Here is a 23,630-nt window from a genome sequence, read left to right on the forward strand (position 1 = left end):
TCAGACATGATTTACAAACGAAACATTTGTGTTTAGTGAGCCCGCCAGATCAGAGGCAATAGGGATGACCAGGGATGTTCTCTGTTTAGTGAGCCCGCCAGATCAGAGACAATAGGGATGACCAGGGATGTTCTCTGTTTAGTGGGCCCGCCAGATCAGAGACAATAGGGATGACCAGGGATGTTCTCTGTTTAGTGGGCCCGCCAGATCAGAGACAATAGGGATGACCAGGGATGTTCTCTGTTTAGTGGGCCCGCCAGATCAGAGACAATAGGGATGACCAGGGATGTTCTCTGTTTAGTGGGCCCGCCAGATCAGAGACAATAGGGATGACCAGGGATGTTCTCTGTTTAGTGGGCCCGCCAGATCAGAGGCAATAGGGATGACCAGGGATGTTCTCTGTTTAGTGAGCCCGCCAGATCAGAGACAATAGGGATGACCAGGGATGTTCTCTGTTTAGTGGGCCCGCCAGATCAGAGACAATAGGGATGACCAGGGATGTTCTCTGTTTAGTGAGCCCGCCAGATCAAAGACAATAGGGATGACCAGGGATGTTCTCTGTTTAGTGAGCCCGCCAGATCAGAGACAATAGGGATGACCAGGGATGTTCTCTGTTTAGTGAGCCCGCCAGATCAGAGACAATAGGGATGACCAGGGATGTTCTCTGTTTAGTGAGCCCGCCAGATCAGAGACAATAGGGATGACCAGGGATGTTCTCTGTTTAGTGAGCCCGCCAGATCAGAGGCAATAGGGATGACCAGAGATGTTCTCTGTTTAGTGAGCCCGCCAGATCAGAGGCAATAGGGATGACCAGGGATTTTCTCATGATAAGTGTAGAATTGGACCATTTTTTTCTGTCCTGCTATATGCATTCTAAATGTACAAAGTATAAATATTTATTTAATGTAGTGTATAATATTTATATTTGTGTATGTGACGGTTGTTAAAGTACTATGTGAATTTCACCAGCCTCACATATTAACATGTCGTGTTGATCTGTTATTATGCATGCCTGCATCCTGGGAGAAGGGGAGCGTGTACTTACGTTTTGCCCGGCGTGCTCGTGCTCAAATCATTTTTGATGCACTGAGAGAGGTAGGCACGCCTTTTCTGTCGTCTTCAGAAACGTTCGATTCTTTTAAGCACAAAGTCATACACACAGTGTTTTGTTCATGAATAATGATGTATATTTAGAGGTTACTCATAAGTGGATGGTATTGTTAAGATGCACTTGTAATTGTAATTTTTAGGATGATGTCAATATTCTGAATTCAACATGTGGTTAATAGCAGGCTATTTTATTGTATGTGTGAACGATGGCTAGCTCCTCGAATGATCCCAGACCCTCTCCTATTGTGCATCTGTTGTAGAAAGAGGTGACGATTCACAGAACATAATGTGGCTCTACAAATGTTTTATTTATTTTTGGATGCAGATGCAGGATGCAGAGAGTCAGTTCTGATTAATTAAAACTACCTGATCTCCAAAGCCCACGTCTATAGTCTCAATCAACCACACACAACGCAGAGCTACAGCGGTGCAGCACAGCGCCGGTTACATGTATACATATATACAGTACCAGTCAAAAGTTTGGACACACCTACTCATTCAAAAAATATGTATTTTTATTTTTTTTAACTATTTAGTACTTTGTAGAATAATAGTGAAGACATCATAACTATGAAATAACACATGCGGTAACCAAAATGGTGTTAAACAAATCAAAATAGATTTTAGATTCTTCAAAGTAGCCGCCTTCTACCTTGAGGACAGCTTTGCTCACTCTTGGCATTCTCTCAACCAGCTTCATGAGGACTGCTTTTACAACAGACTTGAATGAGTTCCCACATATGCTGAGCACTTGTTGGGTGCTTTTCCTTCACTCTGTAGTCCAATTTATCCCAAACCATCTCAATTGGGTTGAGGTCGGGTGATTGTGGAGGGCCAGGTCATCTGATGCAGCACTCCACCATTCTCCTTCTCGGTCAAATATCCCTTCTTGGTCAAATGTCCCTTGCTGTGGTAGCCATGCTGGTTAAGTGTGCTTTGAATTCTAAATAAATCCCAGACAGTGTCACCAGCACACCACCTCCTCCATGCTTCACGATGGGAACCACGGAGATGATCCATTCACCTACTCTGCGTCTCACAAAGAGGCAGCGGCTGGAAGCAAAAATCTGAAATTTGGACTCATCAGACCAAAGGACAGATTTCCACCGGTATAATGTCCATTGCTCGTGTTTCTTGGCCCAATCAAGTCTCTTCTTATTATTGGTGTCCTTTAGTAGTGGTTTCTTTGCAGCAATTTGACCATGAAGGCCTGATTCACGCAGTCTCCTCTGAACAGTTGATGTTGGAGATGTGTCTGTTACTTGAACTCTGTGAAACATTTATTTGGCCTGCAATCTGAGCTGCAGTTACCTCTAAGGAATTTATCCTCTAGAGCAGAGGTCACTATGGGTCTTCCTTTTCTGTGGCTGTCCTCATGAGAGCCAGTTTCATCATAGCAGAGGTAACTCTGGGTCTTCCTTTCCTGTGGCTGTCCTCATGAGAGCCAGTTTCATCATAGCAGAGGTAACTCTGGGTCTTCCTTTCCTGTGGCTGTCCTCATGAGAGCCCGTTTCATCATAGCAGAGGTAACTCTGGGTCTTCCTTTCCTGTGGCTGTCCTCATGAGAGCCAGTTTCATCATAGCAGAGGTAACTCTGGGTCTTCCTTTCCTGTGGCTGTCCTCATGAGAGCCCGTTTCATCATAGCAGAGGTAACTCTGGGTCTTCCTTTCCTGTGGCTGTCCTCATGAGAGCCCGTTTCATCATAGCAGAGGTAACTCTGGGTCTTCCTTTCCTGTGGCTGTCCTCATGAGAGCCAGTTTCATCATAGCAGAGGTAACTCTGGGTCTTCCTTTCCTGTGGCTGTCCTCATGAGAGCCAGTTTCATCATAGCAGAGGTAACTCTGGGTCTTCCTTTCCTGTGGCTGTCCTCATGAGAGCCAGTTTCATCATAGCAGAGGTAACTCTGGGTCTTCCTTTCCTGTGGCTGTCCTCATGAGAGCCAGTTTCATCATAGCAGAGGTAACTCTGGGTCTTCCTTTCCTGTGGCTGTCCTCATGAGAGCCAGTTTCATCATAGCAGAGGTAACTCTGGGTCTTCCTTTCCTGTGGCGGTCCTCATGAGAGTCAGTTTCATCATAGCAGAGGTAACTCTGGGTCTTCCTTTCCTGTGGCGGTCCTCATGAGAGCCCGTTTCATCATAGCAGAGGTAACTCTGGGTCTTCCTTTCCTGTGGCGGTCCTCATGAGAGCCAGTTTCATCATAGCAGAGGTAACTCTGGGTCTTCCTTTCCTGTGGCTGTCCTCATGAGAGCCAGTTTCATCATAGCAGAGGTAACTCTGGGTCTTCCTTTCCTGTGGCGGTCCTCATGAGAGCCAGTTTCATCATAGCAGAGGTAACTCTGGGTCTTCCTTTCCTGTGGCTGTCCTCATGAGAGCCAGTTTCATCATAGCAGAGGTAACTCTGGGTCTTCCTTTCCTGTGGCGGTCCTCATGAGAGCCAGTTTCATCATAGCGCTTGATGGTTTTTGCGACTGCACTTCTTGAAATATTCCGAATTGACTGATCTTCATGTCTTAAAGTAATACTGTCATTTCTCTTTGCTTATTTGAGCTGTTCTTGTCATAATATGGACTTGGTATTTTACCAAATAGGGCTATCTTCTGTATCCCACCCCCTACCTTGTCACAACACAACTGATTGACTCAAATGCATTAAGAAGGAAAGACATTCCACAAATGAACTTTTAACAAGGCACACTTGTTAATTGAAATGCATTCCAGGTGACTTCCTCATGAAGCTGGTTGAGAGAATTCCAAGAGTGTGCAAAGCTGTCATCAAGGCAAAGGGTGGCTACTTTAAAGAATCTAAAATATATTTGTTTAACACTTTTTTGGTTACTACATGATTCCATATGTGTTATTTCAGCGTTTTGATGCCTTCACTATTATCCTACAATGTAAAAAATAGTTAAAAAATAAATAAAACCCTTGAAGGAGTAAGTGTTCTGAAACGTTTGACTGGTACTGTATATCCACAGTGTTCTGTCATCAGTCTTGCTCTGTGGAGGAACTTGTGGCTTCAAGCAACCCTACAGCTACAGCCAGTACATGTCAGTACAGGCCCGAGTACAGTCTGAACAGCCCGTTGTCATAGCAGCCACACCATCAGTAGATCAAGTATTCAGGAACTTTAAACTGCAGCCCCTCCCCCTCCCTGCCGCTTAGCCCCGCCCTCTTCTATCAGTTCACAGATCTGAAAGGACAGGATAGGTGGAAACAACAATCAATAGGCTGTGTGGTGTGTGGAACCTCCGCCATGTTGCTTTCACCCAGGTCTTTCATGTATTCCTTTCAGTTACCCCTGAGGAGGTGGGATCTAGGGAGGGGGAGGGAGCTGAGGTCTGAAATGGAATCTAGAATCAGGTAATGATAGATGTATCCAAGGCAACGGTTCTTAAAGTTCTACTGTTACCTCACTTCCTGGTGAGAGTGTCATTAAACCATAACTAAAGAGACTTATATCCAGGCTAACATTCCACATTCCTAGCCACGCCTTGTCATTCCTAGCCACGCCTTGTCATTCCTAGCCACGCCTTGTCATTCCTAGCCACGCCTTGTCATTCCTAGCCACGCCTTGTCATTCCTAGTCACGCCTTGTCATTCCTAGCCACGCCTTGTCATTCCTAGCCACGCCTTGTCATTCCTAGCCACGCCTTGTCATTCCTAGCCACTCCTTGTCATTCCTAGCCACTCCTTGTCATTCCTAGCCACGCCTTGTCATTTACTAAAAAGACTAGCCTTTCATCACTCTTTAAATATGAAGCTCAAGGAGATCAGAGAATTTGACCCTGATTAAATAACCCTCACCGCTATCATCCAATCACAATGTTTATGCAAATTAGACTGACAGGAAAACGTTCCTTAATTCTTCATTCGAACATTGGGCATTCTGACGTAATACATTTCATTATAAATATCAACGTTGGGCACAGCCAATGGGAGCACATCAGAGAAGCTCTCGCCATTCATTGTGAACATTGTATATATCCAGCAAGCAAGGTGCTTCTTTCCTCAAATATTGTTCAAAGTAAGAGACCAAACTATATCGCTACTTCTGGGACACATTGGGCTAGGCTATAATATAATATAATATAGAGAATTGCTCAAGAAGGGAATAGTGAAGACAGAGTTGTGTAAGTTGGCCTCCCGAGTGGCGCAGTGGTCTGCACTGTGCCATTAGAGATTCTGGGTTCGAATCCAGCTGGCCACGACCGGAAGACCCAAGGTGCTTCTTTCCTCAAATATATACGTCCCAGCGTTGTCCGGGTTAGGGGAGGGATGTCCTTATCCCATTGCGCACCAGCGACTCCTGTGGCGGGCCGGGTGCAGTGCATGCTGACACAGTCAGTGTTTCCTCCGACACATTGGTGCCAAGAAGCAGTGTGGATTGGTCGGGTCGTGTTTCGGAGGATGCACGGCTCTCGACCTTCGCCTCTCCCGAGGGAGAAAATTTCATTTGTGGCCTTATGCCACAAATTCTATCGGAATTATTTAGCAACTGCAGTAGTACTGAATAAAGTGTATATCCTTAATTACTCAGAATTGCAAAAGACACAATTTTCCAGTAAATTTAATCACTTATAACCATTAAAAAAAACAATGAAACGGACATTAACCAAAAACACCATACATTTTAGTTAATTTAAACTGTTTTTTTGTCTGACTCACGTTTCGTTCCTGTGAACTGAAGTTGAAAACCGGCAAATGCGTCGGTTTAATTACATTTAAAAAAAATAAAAATAAAAGTATAGTGCCTATTCAATGAAACCCTGGCTGTTGACGTAGGAAACAGATGGCAAAGCAGGGAATCCCCATTCCCCGCTGAGCTCATTTCTGGAAATGGGCAAGTTCACCTTTCTCATCCATAAACACATACAGTATCAAGTGCAACTACACTGTCCTCTGCAGCTCACAGCAGCAGGATGGGGAGGAGTCTGTTCATCAGGAGGGATGGCTACCGTGGAGGCTCAAAACAATGATTGGGATCACATTTCCTCCATTTAAATATTAGACCTATGGGGACACCTCTACGTTTGGCTGCCAGGGTGATCGTTGTAGCCTTTTATTGTCTGGACATGATGTTGAGATATCTTCACGCCAGGCTTCCTTCATAGACTCCACTGAGTGGAAGAAATACACTTAAGAATTACAGGGGGCTGTTTAGAAAGAAAAGAAAACGTTAAGATTGAAAGGCCAGTCTCTTTGGCAATGACAAGGAGTGGATTGTTAGCTAAAGAGACTCGTAGTCAAGCTAATTGAGCCCTACAGACAGACGGAATAGAGAGAGAAGCCCCTACAGACAGACCGAATAGAGAGAGAGACCCCTACAGACAGACCGAATAGAGAGAGAGAGCCCTACAGACAGACGGAATAGAGAGAGAGACCCCTACAGACAGACCGAATAGAGAGAGAGACCCCTACAGACAGACCGAATAGAGAGAGAGAGCCCTACAGACAGACCGAATAGAGAGAGAGACCCCTACAGACAGACCGAATAGAGAGAGAGACCCCTACAGACAGACCGAATAGAGAGAGAGAGCCCTACAGACAGACGGAATAGAGAGAGAGACCCCTACAGACAGACCGAATAGAGAGAGAGAGAGAGAGAGAGAGAGAGAGAGCCCTACAGACAGACGGAATAGAGAGAGAGAGCCCGACAGACAGACCAAATAGAGAGAGAGAGAGCCCTACAGACAGACGGAATAGAGAGAGAGAGCCCTACAGACAGACGGAATAGAGAGAGAGAGCCCTACAGACAGACCAAATAGAGAGAGAGAGAGCCCTACAGACAGACGGAATAGAGAGAGAGAGAGAGAGAGAGAGAGTCCTACAGACAGACGGAATAGAGAGAGAGAGAGAGCCTTACAGACAGACGGAATGGAGAGAGAGAGAGCCCTACAGACAGACCGAATAGAGTGAGAGACCCCTACAGACAGACCGAATAGAGAGAGAGAGAGCCCTACAGACAGACGGAATAGAGAGAGAGAGCCCTACAGACAGACCGAATAGAGAGAGAGAGAGCCCTACAGACAGACCGAATAGAGAGAGAGAGACCCCTACAGACAGACCAAATAGAGAGAGAGAGCCCTACAGACAGACCGAATAGAGAGAGAGAGCCCTACAGACAGACGGAATAGAGAGAGAGAGAGAGAGAGAGAGCCCTACAGACAGACGGAATAGAGAGAGAGAGCCCTACAGACAGACCAAATAGAGAGAGAGACCCCTACAGACAGACGGAATAGAGAGAGAGAGAGAGCCCTACAGACAGACGGAATAGAGAGAGAGCCTTACAGACAGACGTAATGGAGAGAGAGAGAGCCCTACAGACAGACCGAATAGAGTGAGAGACCCCTACAGACAGACCGAATAGAGAGAGAGAGAGCCCTACAGACAGACGGAATAGAGAGAGAGAGCCCTACAGACAGACCGAATAGAGAGAGAGAGAGCCCTACAGACAGACCGAATAGAGAGAGAGACCCCTACAGACAGACCAAATAGAGAGAGAGAGCCCTACAGACAGACCGAATAGAGAGAGAGAGCCCTACAGACAGACGGAATAGAGAGAGAGAGAGAGAGAGAGAGAGAGAGAGCCCTACAGACAGACGGAATAGAGAGAGAGCCCTACAGACAGACCGAATAGAGTGAGAGACCCCTACAGACAGACCGAATAGAGAGAGAGAGAGCCCTACAGACAGACGGAATAGAGAGAGAGAGCCCTACAGACAGACCGAATAGAGAGAGAGAGAGCCCTACAGACAGACCGAATAGAGAGAGAGACCCCTACAGACAGACCAAATAGAGAGAGAGAGCCCTACAGACAGACCGAATAGAGAGAGAGAGCCCTACAGACAGACGGAATAGAGAGAGAGAGAGAGAGAGAGAGCCCTACAGACAGACGGAATAGAGAGAGAGCCCTACAGACAGACCGAATAGAGAGAGAGAGAGAGAGAGAGAGAGCCCTACAGACAGACCGAATAGAGAGAGAGAGCCCTACAGACAGACCGAATAGAGAGAGAGACCCCTACAGACAGACCAAATAGAGAGAGGGAGAGACCTACAGACAGACTGACTAGAGAGAGAGAGCCCTACAGACAGACCAAATAGAGAGAGAGAGAGCCCTACAGACAGACGGAATAGAGAGAGAGCCCTACAGACAGATCAAATAGAGAGAGGGAGAGACCTACAGACAGACCGACTAGAGAGAGAGAGAGCCCTACAGACAGACCAAATAGAGATAGCCCTACAGACAGACCGAATAGAGAGAGAGAGCCCTACAGACAGACCGAATAGAGAGAGAGAGCCCTACAGACAGACCAAATAGAGAGAGCCCTACAGACAGATCAAATAGAGAGAGAGAGCGTGCCCTATAGACAGAAGGAGAAATTATCTAGTAAATAATTAGCTTTTAGCTGATATCTGCATTGTAAAGCTGTACAGCGGGCAGGAAGTTAGCCAGGCAGGCCCTGGGCTAGGGGTGTAAAGTTCACCACACCTTAGCCATTGTAGAGGTGGGTAGCAGCATTCTCTCTGTGGATCTCTCTCTCAGTCACAACAAGACAACATCTATTGATCCTGTTCCTGATCTGTGTTAGGAGGAGGAGTGGGTTCTGAGACTTCCAACTGAAAGGTAAGACCTCTGTTTCATCTGATGGGTTTTGATTGGATACAGGGCATTGTAGTGTACCTCAGATAGCTGAATTCTAAGTGGTTGCTCATGGTCAGTAAGCACTATGCTATCTTATAAAGAACACACCCACCTTATCCTGGACACACCCACCTTATCTTGGACACACCCACCTTATCCTGGACACACCCACCTTATCCTGGATACACCCACTTTATCCTGGCAAGTCCGACTAACTGCATGTACACTACACATAGCCTATTGGATGGATAGTAACTCAGTAACTCACTGGATGTATAGTAACTCAGTAACTCACTGGATGTATAGTAACTCAGTAACTCACTGGATGTATAGTAACTCAGTAACTCACTGGATGTATAGTAACTCAGTAACTCACTGGATGTATAGGAACTCACTGGATGTATAGTAAGTCTAAATAGCACCAGAATGACAGACACTGTATACATTGAGGTGTATTTTGTCACCAAGTCATTTTATTTCTATATTATCTACTGCTGCACTTTCTCTATAACCCTGCTGTTATATTAGTATTCAATTCCCCAACCCTCTCTCTCTCTCTCTCTCTCCCTCTTTTTCCCTCCTCCTTCTCATTCACCCTCTCTCTCTCTCTCTCTCTCTCTCCCTCTTTTTCCCTCCTCCTTCTCATTCACCCTCTCTCTCTCTCTCTCTCTCCCTCTTTTTCCCTCCTCCTTCTCATTCACCCTCTCTCTCTCTCTCTCTCTCTCTCTCTCTCTCTCTCTTTTTCCCTCCTCCTTCTCATTCACCCTCTCTCTCTCTCTCTCCCTCCCTCTCTTTCACCTGAGGATTTGTAAGTGTTATTCTTGTCATTCACAGATCACAAACAGCCATACATTACCATTATTCTCTGGGTGCCGTTGGCAACAACCAATACAATGATAACAAAAGGTGAGCTCTCTCTTGAGAGAGATCATTGAGATTCCAGATTCCATCTCCTCCTCCAAATTGTTAGTTTCTAGGGTCCCTCACTCTCAACCCATCTCTGAGTTACCCTAGACCAATTATGGCTGTGTGAACAGAATAGAACAGAACAGCACCTGAGTGTTTACATAATGATGTACTGGGCCTGTTCTGTAGCAGCTGGAATACACAAACACAGGACAGTGTCCCAAATGGCACCCTATTCCCTATGTAGTGCACCTCTTTGGACCAGGACCCTATTCCCTATGTAGTGCACTACTTTGGACCAGGGCCCTATTCCCCCATAGGGTTCTGGTCAAAAGTAGTGCACTACATAGGGAATAGGGCCCAGGTCCAAAGTAGTGCACTACATAGGGAATAGGGAGCCATTTCAGATGCAGTCATACTGTAGGTTTTAAAAATAGGAAGTTGTATGCAACTGGTATTCATTAGGACATTTGATAACGTTTATTATCCCATTGGAGGAAATTCATGTGGTCACATGCTTTAGTAATACATATTTACAGTGGAGGTCACTCCCATCATTCAGAAAACACTGTCAATCATTAAATAAATATATTTTGGTATATATTTCATTAGTCCATTGTTGATATTGTTGATTGTTGATTCTTTGGACACTGTGTTAACAACCCTCCAGGCAAGCTTCAATGCCATACAACTCTCCTTCCGTGGCCTCCAATTGCTCTTAAATACAAGTAAAACTAAATGCATGCTCTTCAACCGATCGCTACCTGCACCTGCCCGCCTGTCCAACATCACTACTCTGGACGGCTCTGACTTAGAATACGTGGACAACTACAAATACTTAGGTGTCTGGTTAGACTGTAAACTCTCCTTCCAGACCCACATCAAACATCTCCAATCTAGAATTGGCTTCCTGTTTCGCAACAAAGCATCCTTCACTCACGCTGCCAAACACCCTTGTAAAACTGACCATCCTACCAATCCTCGACTTCGGCGATGTCATTTACAAAATAGCCTCAAATATCCTACTCAACAAATTGGATGCAGTCTATCACAGTGCAATCCGTTTTGTCACCAAAGCCCCATACACTACCCACCATTGCGACCTGTACGCTCTCGTTGGCTGGCCCTCGCTTCATACTCGTCGCCAAACCCACTGGCTCCATGTCATCTACAAGACCCTGCTAGGTAAAGTCCCCCCTTATCTCAGCTCGCTGGTCACCATAGCATCTCCCACCTGTAGCACACGCTCCAGCAGGTATATCTCTCTAGTCACCCCCAAAACCAATTATTTCTTTGGCCGCCTCTCTTTCCAGTTCTCTGCTGCCAATGACTGGAACGAACTACAAAAATCTCTGAAACTGGAAACACTTATCTCCCTCACTAGCTTTAAGCACCAACTGTCAGAGCAGCTCACAGATTACTGCACCTGTACATAGCCCACCTATAATTTAGCCCAAACAACTACCTCTTTCCCAACTGTATTTAATTAATTAATTTATTTTGCTCCTTTGCACCCCATTATTTTTATTTCTACTTTGCACATTCTTCCATTGCAAAACGACCATTCCAGTGTTTTACTTGCTATATTGTATTTACTTTGCCACCATGGCCTTTTTTGCCTTTACCTGCCTTCTCACCTCATTTGCTCACATCGTATATAGACTTGTTTATACTGTATTATTGACTGTATGTTTGTTTTACTCCATGTGTAACTCTGTGTCGTTGTATCTGTCGAACTGCTTTGCTTTATCTTGGCCAGGTCGCAATTGTAAATGAGAACTTGTTCTCAACTTGCCTACCTGGTTAAATAAAGGTGTTCTCAACTTGCCTACCTGGTTAAATAAAGGTGTTCTCAACTAGCCTACCTGGTTAAATAAAAGGTAAAATAAATAAATATATAAAATATAGTCCCCAAAATGTTTTGCAGGTCAGATATTGAATTTTCAAAATTAACAGTGGGGCAAAAAAGTATTTAGTCAGCCACCACCAGAAAATCACATTATAGGATTTTTAATGAATTTATTTGCAAATTATGGTGGAAAATAAGTATTTGGTCAATAACAAAAGTTTATCTCAATACTTTGTTATATACCCTTTGTTGGCAATGACAGAGGTCAAACGTTTTCTGTAAGTCTTCACAAGGTTTTCACACACTGTTGCTGGTATTTTGGCCCATTCCTCCATGCAGTTCTCCTCTAGAGCAGTGATGTTTTGGGGCTGTTGCTGGGCAACACAGACTTTCAACTCCTTCCAAAGATTTTCTATGGGGTTGAGATCTGGAGACTGGCTAGGCCACTCCAGGACCTTGAAATGCTTCTTACGAAGCCACTCCTTCGTTGCCCGGGCGGTGTGTTTGGGATCATTGTCATGCTGAAAGACCCAGCCACGTTTCATCTTCAATGCCCTTGCTGTTGGAAGGAGGTTTTCACTCGAAATCTCACTAAACATGGCCCCATTCATTCTTTCCTTTACACGGATCAGTAGTCCTGGTCACTTTGCAGAAAAACAGCCCCAAAGCATGATGTTTCCACCCCCATGCTTCACAGTAGGTATGGTGTTCTTTGGATGCAACTCAGCATTCTGTGTCCTCTAAACACGACGAGTTGAGTTTTTACCAAAAAGTTATATTTTGGTTTCATCTGACCATATGACATTCTCCCAATCTTCATCTGGATCATCCAAATGCTCTCTAGCAAACTTCAGACGGGCCTGGACATGTACTGGCTTAAGCAGGGGGACACGTCTGGCACTGCAGGATTTGAGTCCCTGGCGGCATAGTGTGTTACTGATGGTAGGCTTTGTTACTTTGGTCCCAGCTCTCTGCAGGTCATTCACTAGGTCCCCCCGTGTGGTTCTGGGATTTTTGCTCACCGTTCTTGTGATCATTTTGACCCCACGGGGTGAGATCTTGTGTGGAGCCCCAGATCGAGGGAGATTATCAGTGGTCTTGTATGTCTTCCATTTCCTAATAATTGCTCCCACAGTTGATTTCTTCAAACCAAGCTGCTTACCTATTGCAGATTCAGTCTTCCCACCCTGGTGCAGGTCTACAATTTTGTTTCTGGTGTCCTTTGACAGCTCTTTGGTCTTGGCCATAGTGGAGTTTGGAGTGTGACTGTTTGAGGTTGTGGACAGGTGTCTTTTATACTGATAACAAGTTCAAACAGGTGCCATTAATACAGGCAATGAGTGGAGGACAGATGAGCCTCTTAAAGAAGAAGTTACAGGTCTGTGAGAGCCAGAAATCTTGCTTGTTTGTAGGTGACCAAATACTTATTTTCCACCATAATTTGCAAATAAATTCATTAAAAATCCTACAAAAAAAAAATCTGGATTTTTTTTTCTCATTTTGTCTGTCATAGTTAAAGTGTACCTATGATGAGGCCTCTCATCAGGCCTCAAGGCCTCTCTCATCTTTTTAAGTGGGAGAACTTGCACAATTGGTGAAATTTTTGCCCCACTGTATAACTTTCAAAATACAGAAATACAGCCGGTATTTTGGTCCCTTTATTTTTATCTTGAAGATGTTTTGTTTGTAGTTTCCCACTACATTTTAACTACTTAACCGAACCTATCAAAATGCCTAGAAAAAACGTCCTGTGTTACATTTATCTCTTTTGATTCTATAGATTTGCCGTCGGATCACATCTATGCGTACGCTCTGTCCAAGACTCTGATTAAAGTGTCCTCTCCTGCTACAGTGGGCCTCTACTCATCATGTCAGAACCGCATCAACATGATCCTCAGATATATAGAGGGTAGGTAGACACCACATGATCCTGTCTTATAGAGGGTAGGTAGACACCACATGATCCTGTCTCATAGAGGGTAGGTAGACACCACATGATCCTGTCTTATAGAGGGTAGGTAGACACCACATGATCCTGTCTCATAGAGGGTAGGTAGACACCACATGATCCTGTCTCATAGAGGGTAGGTAGACACCACATGATCCTGTCTCATAGAGGGTAGACACAACATGATCCTGTCTCATAGAGGGTAGACACCACATGATCCTGTCTCATAGAGGGTAGACACCACATGATCCTGTCTCATAGAGGGTAGGTAGACACCACATGATCCTGTCTTATAGAGGGTGGGTAGACACCACATGATCCTGTCTTATAGAGGGTAGGTAGACACCACATGATCCTGTCTTATAGAGGGTGGGTAGACACCACATGATCCTGTCTTATAGAGGGTAGGTAGACACCACGTGATCCTGTCTCATAGAGGGTAGGTAGACACCACATGATCCTGTCTCATAGAGGGTAGGTAGACACCACATGATCCTGTCTCATAGAGGGTAGACACAACATGATCCTGTCTCATAGAGGGTAGACTCAACATGATCCTGTCTCATAGAGGGTAGATACAACATGATCCTGTCTCATAGAGGGTAGACACCACATGATCCTGTCTCATAGAGGGTAGATACAACATGATCCTGTCTCATAGAGGGTAGACACAACATGATCCTGTCATATAGAGGATAGATACAACATGATCCTGTCATATAGAGGATAGATATAACATGATCCTGTCATATAGAGGGTAGGTAGACACAACATGATCCTGTCATATAGAGGGTAGACACCACATGATCCTGTCTCATAGAGGGTAGTTACACACAACATGATCCTGTCATATAGAGGGTAGATACAACATGATCCTGTCATATAGAGGATAGATACAACATGATCCTGTCATATAGAGTGTTGACGATATTCATCTACGCAGGATGCTCAGCGTTAGAAAGTAGCCCTAACACCCAGAGCTAGAATGAATATATCTCACTGTTCTCTTTCTCTTTCTCTCTCTCTGTCTCTCTCTTGCTCGCTCGCTCCTTGACTAGTCCACATGGAGCAGGAGGCAGAGAGGAGGGAGCAGAGTTACCAGGGCAGGTCCAAGCCTCGTTCCGTCAAAGCCTCCATCACTGGTCTCCTAGCTCTGATCTGCAGGCTGCTGTTCTACCGACCCGTCTGGACCGAGGAGAACCAGCGGCGGAAGAATGTCCGGTTCATCTATGTTCGGTTCTCCGCATGGCACTTCGCCGGGAGTGACCTCCTCTGGGCGGGGCTGGTGATGAGACTGTGCCTGGCACTGCAGGAGAGCTTCGGGAAACTTCAGGTGGGTTACCTAGAGGTTAGAGGTTAACTTCAGGTAGGTAGCCTAGAGGTTAAAGGTTAACTTCAGGTAGGTAGCCTAGAGTTTAGAGGTTAACTTCAGGTAGGTAGCCTAGAGGCTAGAGGTTAACTTCCGGTAGGTAGCCTAGAGGCTAGAGGTTAACTTCAGGTAGGTAGTCTAGAGGTTAGAGGTTAACTTCAGGTAGGTAACCTAGAGGTTAGAGGTTAACTTCATGTAAGTAACCTAGAGGTTAGAGGTTGACTTCAGGTAGGTAACCTAGAGGTTGACTTCAGGTAGGTAACTTAGAGGTTAACTTCAGGTCGGTGACCTAGAGGTTAGAGATTGACTTCAGGTAGGTGACCTAGAGGTTGACTTCAGGTAGGTGACCTAGAGGTTAGAGGTTAACTTCAAGTAGGTGACATAGAGGTTAGAGGTTAACTTCAGGTAGGTGACCTACAGGTTGACTTCAGGTAGGTAACCTAGAGGTTGACTTCAGGTAGGTAACCCAGTGGTTAGTGGTTGACTTCAGGTAGGTAACCTAGAGGTTGACTTCAGGTAGGTAACCTAGAGGCTAGAGGTTGACTTCAGGTAGGTGACCTAGAGGTTAGAGGTATACTTCAGGTAGGTGACCTAGAGGTTAGAGGTTCACTTCAGGTAAGTAACCTAGAGGTTGACTTCCGGTAGGTAACCTAGAGGTTAGCGGTCTCCCTCATAAAATAGGTCCTTTGATCTCAACAGGACTTCCTGTATAAATAATGGTTAAATCCAATAAGAGGTGAGAGCTTCGTCAGTTCCAAACCCAGTTCTGACTGGAAACATCAAGATAACGGACAACAAAGTCTTCTTGTTGTTCTTCAGCTGGGTCTGTACCGCGTGGCGCAGCACAACGAGGAGGATGAGGTGAGGAAGAAGGTGATTGAAAACACATCGTCAGACTGGAGATCTAAGAAGTTCTGCTGTTTCCCTCTCTGGTCCCTGGTCCTGGCCGTGCTGCTGGCTGCTCTCACAGTCCTCGTCTTTCTGGTGAGAATCAGAAGGTCGTTAGAGGCTGCTTCCCAAATGACACTCTTTTGCCTTCAATGTGCACTACCTTGGAGTAAAAGTAGTGCATGTAGGGAACGGGGTTCCAACCTGGGATAGAACCATAGTAACAAGTCCATTCATGTTCTAGTATCCCATAATATGTTTAGCATAAACAAGGAAGAATTGTAAACAAAGGGACCAGTGAAGCAAGGTGATACAATATGACTACGAGTGAGGGAATCTTTGGCAGCATGAAAAATTTCACCAATCAGCATTAAGATGGAAAAAATAACACATTCATTGTGAATTTCAGCAAACAAGTCAGTGAACACGGAGTAGGACGTTGTCCTGACGTTGTGTTCCTGCACCTATAGGTGAAGTATGGCTTCCCGGAGGTTCCAGACGCACCTGAACTGGACGGACTGGGATCCGGAAACGGAACGGGAGAAGGAGAAGAAGGTCCGAGTGAAGCCCAAAGAGGGACCGGGGTGTTGGAGGGCCTGGCGTTCGCTGTCTTCGGGCTTCCTGCAGCAGCAGCTATACGATTCATCTTCCAGATGGGAAAGAACCTGATCTTCAACCAGGACCTGCACGTCCGTAAGGCGCTGGACAACGAGAGGGTCAGCGGCCAACTGGGGTTCATGAACGAGGTGAGGGAGGATATAATGGCACCCTATTCCCTACAGAGTGCACTACTTTAGATCAGAGCCCTATGGCACCCTGTTCCCTACAGAGTGCACTACTTTAGACCAGGGCCCTATGGCACCCTATTCCCTACAGAGGGCACTACTTTAGACCAGGGCCCTATGGCACCCTATTCCCTACAGAGTGCACTACTTTAGACCAGGGCCCTATGGCACCCTATTCCCTACAGAGTGCACTACTTTAGACCAGGGCCCTATGGCACCCTATTCCCTACATAGTACACTATTTTAGATCAATTCACCAACTTTTGACCAATGAATCAGCTCCCTAACCTGCTTTCTCCAACTTTTTATCTTTCTTTCTCTCTCACTCTCTCTATCACCTCTCTCTCACTCTCTCTATCACCTCTCTCTCTCTGTTTCTCTGCCTCTGTTTGTCTCTCTCTATTTCTCTCTCTCTCCCTTCCTCTCCCAGGTGAGGAAGGAGATGTGGCTGCTGTCCAGCTTCATCCTGTTCATGGAGGTGTTTGAGCAGAGGAGGATCCGCGTGGTTCTGGAGATCACTAACCTGGATCGATGTGCTCCTAAGAAGATCGTTGGTGTCCTGGATGCTATCAGTATACTGCTCTCTGATGAGGAGTCCCCCTTTATCTCTCTGCTGGCAGTCAACCCTGAGGTCCTGGTTCAACAGGTACATATTGTGTTATCAGTCAACCCCGAGGTCCTGGTTCAACAGGTACATATTGTGTTATCAGTCAACCCTGAGGTCCTGGTTCAACAGGTACATATTGTATTATCAGTCAACCCTGAGGTCCTGGTTCAACAGGTACATATTGTGTTATCAGTCAACCCTGAGGTCCCGGTTCAACAGGTACATATTGTATGATCAGTCAACCCTGAGGTCCTGGTTCAACAGGTACATATTGTGTTATCAGTCAACCCTGAGGTCCTGGTTCAACAGGTACATATTGTGTTATCAGTCAACCCTGAGGTCCTGGTTCAACAGGTACATATTGTGTTATCAGTCAACCCTGAGGTCCTGGTTCAACAGGTACATATTGTGTTATCAGTCAACCCTGAGGTCCTGGTTCAACAGGTACATATTGTGTTATCAGTCAACCCTGAGGTCCTGGTTCAACAGGTACATATTGTTACATCAGTCAACCCTGAGGTCCTGGTTCAACAGGTACATATTGTGTTATCAGTCAACCCTGAGGTCCTGGTTCAACAGGTACATATTGTGTTATCAGTCAACCCTGAGGTCCCGGTTCAACAGGTACATATTATATTATCAGTCAACCCTGAGGTCCTGGTTCAACAGGTACATATTGTGTTATCAGTCAACCCTGAGGTCCTGGTTCAACAGGTACATATTGTATTATCAGTCAACCCTGAGTCAACCCTGAGGTCCTCAGTCAACCCTGAGGTCCTGGTTCAACAGGTACATATTGTGTTATCAGTCAACCCTGAGGTCCTGGTTCAACAGGTACATATTATATTATCAGTCAACCCTGAGGTCCTGGTTCAACAGGTACATATTGTGTTATCAGTCAACCCTGAGGTCCTGGTTAAACAGGTACATATTGTTACATCAGTCAACCCTGAGGTCCTGGTTCAAAAGGTACATATTGTTACATCAGTCAACCCTGAGGTCCAGGTTCAACAGGTACATATTATATTATCAGTCAACCCTGATGTCCTGGTTCAACAGGTACATATTATATTATCAGTCAACCCTGAGGTCCTGGTTCAACAGGTACATATTGTATTATCAGTCAACCCTGAGGTCCTGGTTCAACAGGTACATATTATATTATCAGTCAACCCTGAGGTCCTGGTTCAACAGGTACATATTGTATTATCAGTCAACCCTGAGGTCCCGGTTCAACAGGTACATATTATATTATCAGTCAACCCTGAGGTCCTGGTTCAACAGGTACATATTATATTATCAGTCAACCCTGAGGTCCTGGTTCAACAGGTACATATTGTATTATCAGTCAACCCTGAGGTCCTGGTTCAACAGGTACATATTATATTATCAGTCAACCCTGAGGTCCTGGTTCAACAGGTACATATTGTATTATCAGTCAACCCTGAGGTCCCGGTTCAACAACTAAGAGTCGTCAGATTAATTTCTATACATACGAACAACAACTTACAGACAGACGCATACAAACAATGGTCAGACCTGCCCCCATCCCTGACCACACCCCCATCACTGACCACACCCACATCCCTGACCACACCCCCATCCTTGACCACACCCCCATCCCGGACCACACCCCCATCCCTGACCACACCCCCATCCCTGACCACACCCCCATCCCTAGTGCCTGCATCATTGTTTGCCACTTGGCCTTAAATTGTGCCAATTTGTTTTCTCGTCACCCATGCTATTTCAATAATAAATCATTAGATGTTTTCATTGTGTTAATGATGGCGGATCATTTCATTTCCACGTTCTTTTGAGTCGTTTTTTTTCAAGATGAGAAGAGAATGGTCCAGCCCGTTGGGTATCTCCCTACATGCCATGTCTTGAAATATGCAGACAGATTTCTACAGTTTTAATCAACAACAGCGGTCACAGAATTAAGCCCTGTGGAAGACGCTTTTTAAATTCCAGAGTTGAGTTCAGTACTAAACAGAAATATGTATATACAGTATAATAGTAGTAATAATAATAATAATAATAATAATAATAATCATAATAATAATCATAATACAATCTGGGTAACTGTTGGGACCCTCATGATAAGAATAAGTCACACACAGTAAAGTATATCCCCTATAGCAGTGGTTCCCAACTCCAGTCCTCCAGTACCCCAACAGTGGTACCCAACTCCAGTCCTCCAGTGGTTCACAACTCCAGTCCTCCAGTGGTTCCCAACTCCAGTCCTCCAGTACCCCAAAAGTGGTTCCCAACTCCAGTCCTCCAGTACCCCAACAGTGGTTCCCAACTCCAGTCCTCCAGTACCCCAACAGTGGTTCCCAACTCCTGTCCTCCAGTACCCCAACAGTGGTTCCCAACTCCAGTCCTCCAGTACCCCAACAGTGGTTCCCAACTCCAGTCCTCCAGTGGTTCCCAACTCCTGTCCTCCAGTACCCCAATAGTGGTTCCCAATTCCAGTAATCCAGTACCCCAACAGTGGTTCCCAACTCCAGTCTTCCAGTACCCCAAAAGGGGTTCCCAACTCCAGTCCTCCAGTGGTTCCAACTCCAGTCTTTCAGTACCCAGTGGTTCCAGTACTCCAGTGGTTCCCTCCAGTCCTCCACTACCCCCAACAGTGGTTGGGAACCACTGTTGGGGGTAGTGGAGGACTGGAGTTGGGAACCACTGTTGGGGTACTGGAAGACTGGAGTTGGGAACCACTGTTGGGGTACTGGATTACTGGAGTTGGGAACCACTGTTGGGGTACTGGAGGACTGCAGTTGGGAACCACTGTTGCGGTACTAGATTACTGGAGTTGGGAACCACTGTTGGGGTACTGGAGGACTGGAGTTGGAAACCACTGTTGGGGTACTAGATTACTGGAGTTGGGAACCACTGTTGGGGTACTGGAGGACTGGAGTTGGGAACCACTGTTTGGGGTACTAGATTACTGGAGTTGGGAACCACTGTTGCGGGTACTGGAGGACTGGAGGGAACCACTGCTGGGGTACTGGAGGACTGGAGGGAACCACTGTTGGGGTACTGGAGGACTGGAGGACTGGAGGGAACCACTGCTATAAGTCAAGTGTATATCTTCCAGAGCTGCATACAAGAGGGGAAAATAGAGGTATGGTCTTGAGAAAAGCCTCAGCACTGAAATGTTGACTATTTAAATGATTTACAGTGGAAGAAGGTGAATCAATATAATGAATATTATTGGAAAAAATATTACAGTGGAAAAATGTGAATAGGGCAATAATGCAGTTTGTTTCTCTCCAACAGGTGAACTATGCAGACGGGTGCTTCAGTAAAGAAGACAGAGCCTATGCCTTCCTGAACCGCATCGTGACCCTGGCCTTCACCATACCGCCGCTCTGCCACACCTCCAAGCACAAGGTGTTCTACATTAAATGGATACATTGTATCAAATAACTCAGCGTTTGCTGCCATTCATAATCTGTGTGATGCTTCCAAAATGTGTAAAAAAAAAATATATATTCTCTCTCTTCGTCTCTCTCCCAAGGTGTTCTACAATATCGTTAGCGGCCAATCAGAGATCACGGAAGAAGCCAAGGGTCATGGGTCAAAGGGGATCGAGCTGAGAGTGCTTGACCTGGGCAGCCCGAAGTCATCCCTCTCCTGGATCGAGAGCACCCCCCAAACAAAGGAGACGGCAAGTATTCTGACGGAGACCAGTACTCCTTTGATAGACAACGACCACATCAAGGAGGCGCACGTGGCGTTTGCGCTGAGTGAGGACGAGGTGGACAAGGCGATAGAATCAGCGCTGGAGAGCATCCTGTCCAGTAACAGAGGGAACCTCCACCACTACATCTCTGATGACACCATGTCCATGAGACGGGTCATCAACTCCATCAGGGTCACCGTGGTGCTCATGGAGGCTCTGAAGACTGAGCTGCCTCCGCCAGAGAACATCGCTGCCTGGGTACTGTAACACTCCTCTTTATGTTGTGGAGAGGGAGGGAGGGAGGGAGGGAGGGAGGGAGTCATACAAATGATAAGATTAGAAAAACGTAAGTCGGTTGGGGCGTCTGATATGTTTGTTGGCCTTTACTGAAAGCATTGTGGGGATAGAAAACATGGACTGGACTAACAGTAATGTTCACCACATTACAGGTCGTTCTTGCCAACCATTGGCCCTGTCGTCTCAGCTGGATCCTACAGTGTCTGGAGGACGAGCAGCAGAGAGCAGAGATCGATGACGCCGTCGGGACGGCGACAGTCGTCGACGAGTCCAAGGCTTTGTGGGAGGTCTGCTAAATGGCATATATTATTATAATTAAATTTTACATTATTATTTTATATATTATTAATACATTATTATATACATTATAATAGGTGTTCAGCGACTCGAGGATGGAGCTTCACATGATGAGGGAGGAGATCGAAGACCTGCTGGAGCAGGACGGAGATCCAGAGATGTTTGAGATGTTCCTCAAGGTGTGTGTTCCGTTTACGCTCCTTCGAGACAGATTTGAACCAGCGACCTGTGTTTGTGTGTGCATCTCTCCAACACTTCATCTTCATCTTCCAATCCTCCAGGTGCATTTCCAGTTCAGGGTGAGGGACGTGGAGAGGTTCAAGCTGACCACGGTTAACCTGGATCATTCTATCAGGAGGGAGCTGGCCCGGATCAGAGGGACCACCGGACTGAAGAATTCCGGATGGGGGAGGAACCTGGCTCCTCTCAACATCAGGACTGTTATCAACATGACCTCTGAGGACGTCTGCAAAGCGGTAGGGGGTTGGTTGTGTCCCACATGGCACCCTATTCCCTATATAGTGCACTCCATTAGACCAGGGTCCATAGCCACCTGGAGACCTCAGATAAATACAATAAAGATGTTTTTTAAATTTTATTTAACTAGGCAAGTCTGTTAAGAACAAATTCTTATTTACAATGACTGTCTAGGAGCAGTGGGTTAACTGCCTTGTTCAGGGGCAGAACGACAGATTTTTACCTTGTCAGCTCAGGGATTTGATCTAGCAACCTTTTGGTTACTGGCCCAACGCTCCAACTGCTAGGCTACCTGCCTCCCCAAACATGTTAAACTGAAATGTTCTTTCTATGTTCTGCATCTTTCCAAATTCCCCAAAAGCTGGCGAGGATGAACCTCCCTAAGAAGTACGCAGACATCGTCCGTAGCAATGACCTCACCGGCCAGGCGCTGGTCTTCGGTGATCCCGACGATCTCAAACAGCTGCTCCAGATGACCTTCGGGGAGTGGACGACCTTCAGACTCCACTTCCTGGGTATCGGTGGGAGGCCCCAAGGTGGAGCCAAGGCCACGTCCCTAAACCCCAAACAACTGACCAATCAGCAGTCCAAACAACCTCATTTCGGTCCCCACAGCCACGGGTCAACATTAAATCTGTCTTTTTCTTGATGCCGTGGCGAGATAGAGATGCATGATAAACGGAATGGTCTGTGTATTGATGTGTAGTACCCATGAGAACCTACTACTCCATCTATTATGTAATGACAGTGAACTGCATTCCTCTGCCAGCTCCTGTAGCGCTTTCAGTTGCTCAAACCAGGGTAAAGTTCAAAGGAATGGTAACTGGTTAATAGTTACTTAGATTACATTTTCTATTACATTTAGTTACATTTAACTGGTTAATAGTTACTTAGATTACATTTAGTTACATTTAACTGGTTAATAGTTAGATTACATTTTAGATTACATTTTTTTCCACCACTAGGTGGCGCTGCCATTGGATACATGTCAAAGGGACTTACTGTCAACCAACAAAATAAAATAACATACAGAACAATTTCAAAAAGGAAAAAGTACAACAAAAAGGGTCTCTAGTTGAATACTACTCGTATTACAGAGGGGTAAAAGCTTCGTACGACACCAAGTTGAACTTTCTAGCACCTACAGATGAAATATGGTCTCAAGAGGAGGAGCCTGGGTAAGGCTGAAATGTCCTAAATATACAGACTTCTTTCAATTATTTATCAATTATGCTTTTTAGATACAAATGTCAATAATATGTCAACAATCCTACCAGTGGAGGCTGCTGAGGGGAGGACGGTTCATCATAATGTCTGGAACGGAGCGAATGGAACGGCATCAAACACCTGGAAACCATGGAAACCATGTGTTTGATGTATTTGATACCATTCCGTGGATTCCGCTCCAGTCAATACCACGAGCCTGTCCTCCCCAATTAAAGTGCCACCAACCTCCTGTGAAATCCATCCCCCATTAAATGTAGTGAAAATCCCCAAAGTCATGGTGTTTAATTTTTGTCCTGGTTTCATTGGTAAGAGAATGCCCCTCTCCCTACAGGTGTGATTACTACCTCTGAGGGTTTAGAGCTTGAGGTAGTCAGTCACCTTATACAAGTACTTGGGAGTGTGGCTAGACGGTACACTGTCGTTCTCTCAGCACATATCAAAGCTGCAGGCTAAAGTTAAATCTAGACCTGGTTTCCTCTATCGTCATCGCTCCTCTTTCACCACAGCTGCCAAACTAACCCTGATTCAAATGACCATCC

At 45.7% G+C, this 23,630-nt stretch overlaps 2 protein-coding genes across 3 annotated transcripts in view; one reads left to right on the forward strand and one right to left on the reverse strand.

The window, feature by feature from the left end:
• The window catches only part of nkpd1 (NTPase, KAP family P-loop domain containing 1), a 57,772-nt gene extending 34,410 nt beyond the window's left edge, over positions 1–23,362 (forward strand). Inside the window, exons 2-14 of one of the 2 annotated variants that reach the window (XM_090207031.1) lie at positions 8,701–8,735; positions 9,588–9,659; positions 13,289–13,417; positions 14,515–14,789; positions 15,645–15,809; positions 16,184–16,459; positions 16,929–17,144; positions 20,388–20,501; positions 20,629–21,051; positions 21,243–21,377; positions 21,465–21,566; positions 21,669–21,863; positions 22,226–23,362. In XM_090207031.1, the coding sequence (XP_090063157.1) occupies positions 9,647–9,659; positions 13,289–13,417; positions 14,515–14,789; positions 15,645–15,809; positions 16,184–16,459; positions 16,929–17,144; positions 20,388–20,501; positions 20,629–21,051; positions 21,243–21,377; positions 21,465–21,566; positions 21,669–21,863; positions 22,226–22,513 (2,331 nt within the window). In that variant the 5' untranslated portion in view covers positions 8,701–8,735; positions 9,588–9,646 and the 3' untranslated portion in view covers positions 22,514–23,362. Of the gene's footprint in view, positions 1–8,550; positions 8,736–9,587; positions 9,660–13,288; positions 13,418–14,514; positions 14,790–15,644; positions 15,810–16,183; positions 16,460–16,928; positions 17,145–20,387; positions 20,502–20,628; positions 21,052–21,242; positions 21,378–21,464; positions 21,567–21,668; positions 21,864–22,225 lie in introns of those variants that run through there. The other variant, XM_090207030.1, reaches the window with a different exon arrangement.
• The window catches only part of LOC110528793 (uncharacterized), a 72,168-nt gene that overhangs the window by 33,183 nt on the left and 15,355 nt on the right, over positions 1–23,630 (reverse strand). The window lies entirely within an intron of this gene.

The sequence above is a fragment of the Oncorhynchus mykiss genome, chromosome 18 (assembly GCF_057628025.1).
Source record: "Oncorhynchus mykiss isolate SJ-2025 chromosome 18, ASM5762802v1, whole genome shotgun sequence".
Classification (NCBI taxonomy): domain Eukaryota; kingdom Metazoa; phylum Chordata; class Actinopteri; order Salmoniformes; family Salmonidae; genus Oncorhynchus; species Oncorhynchus mykiss.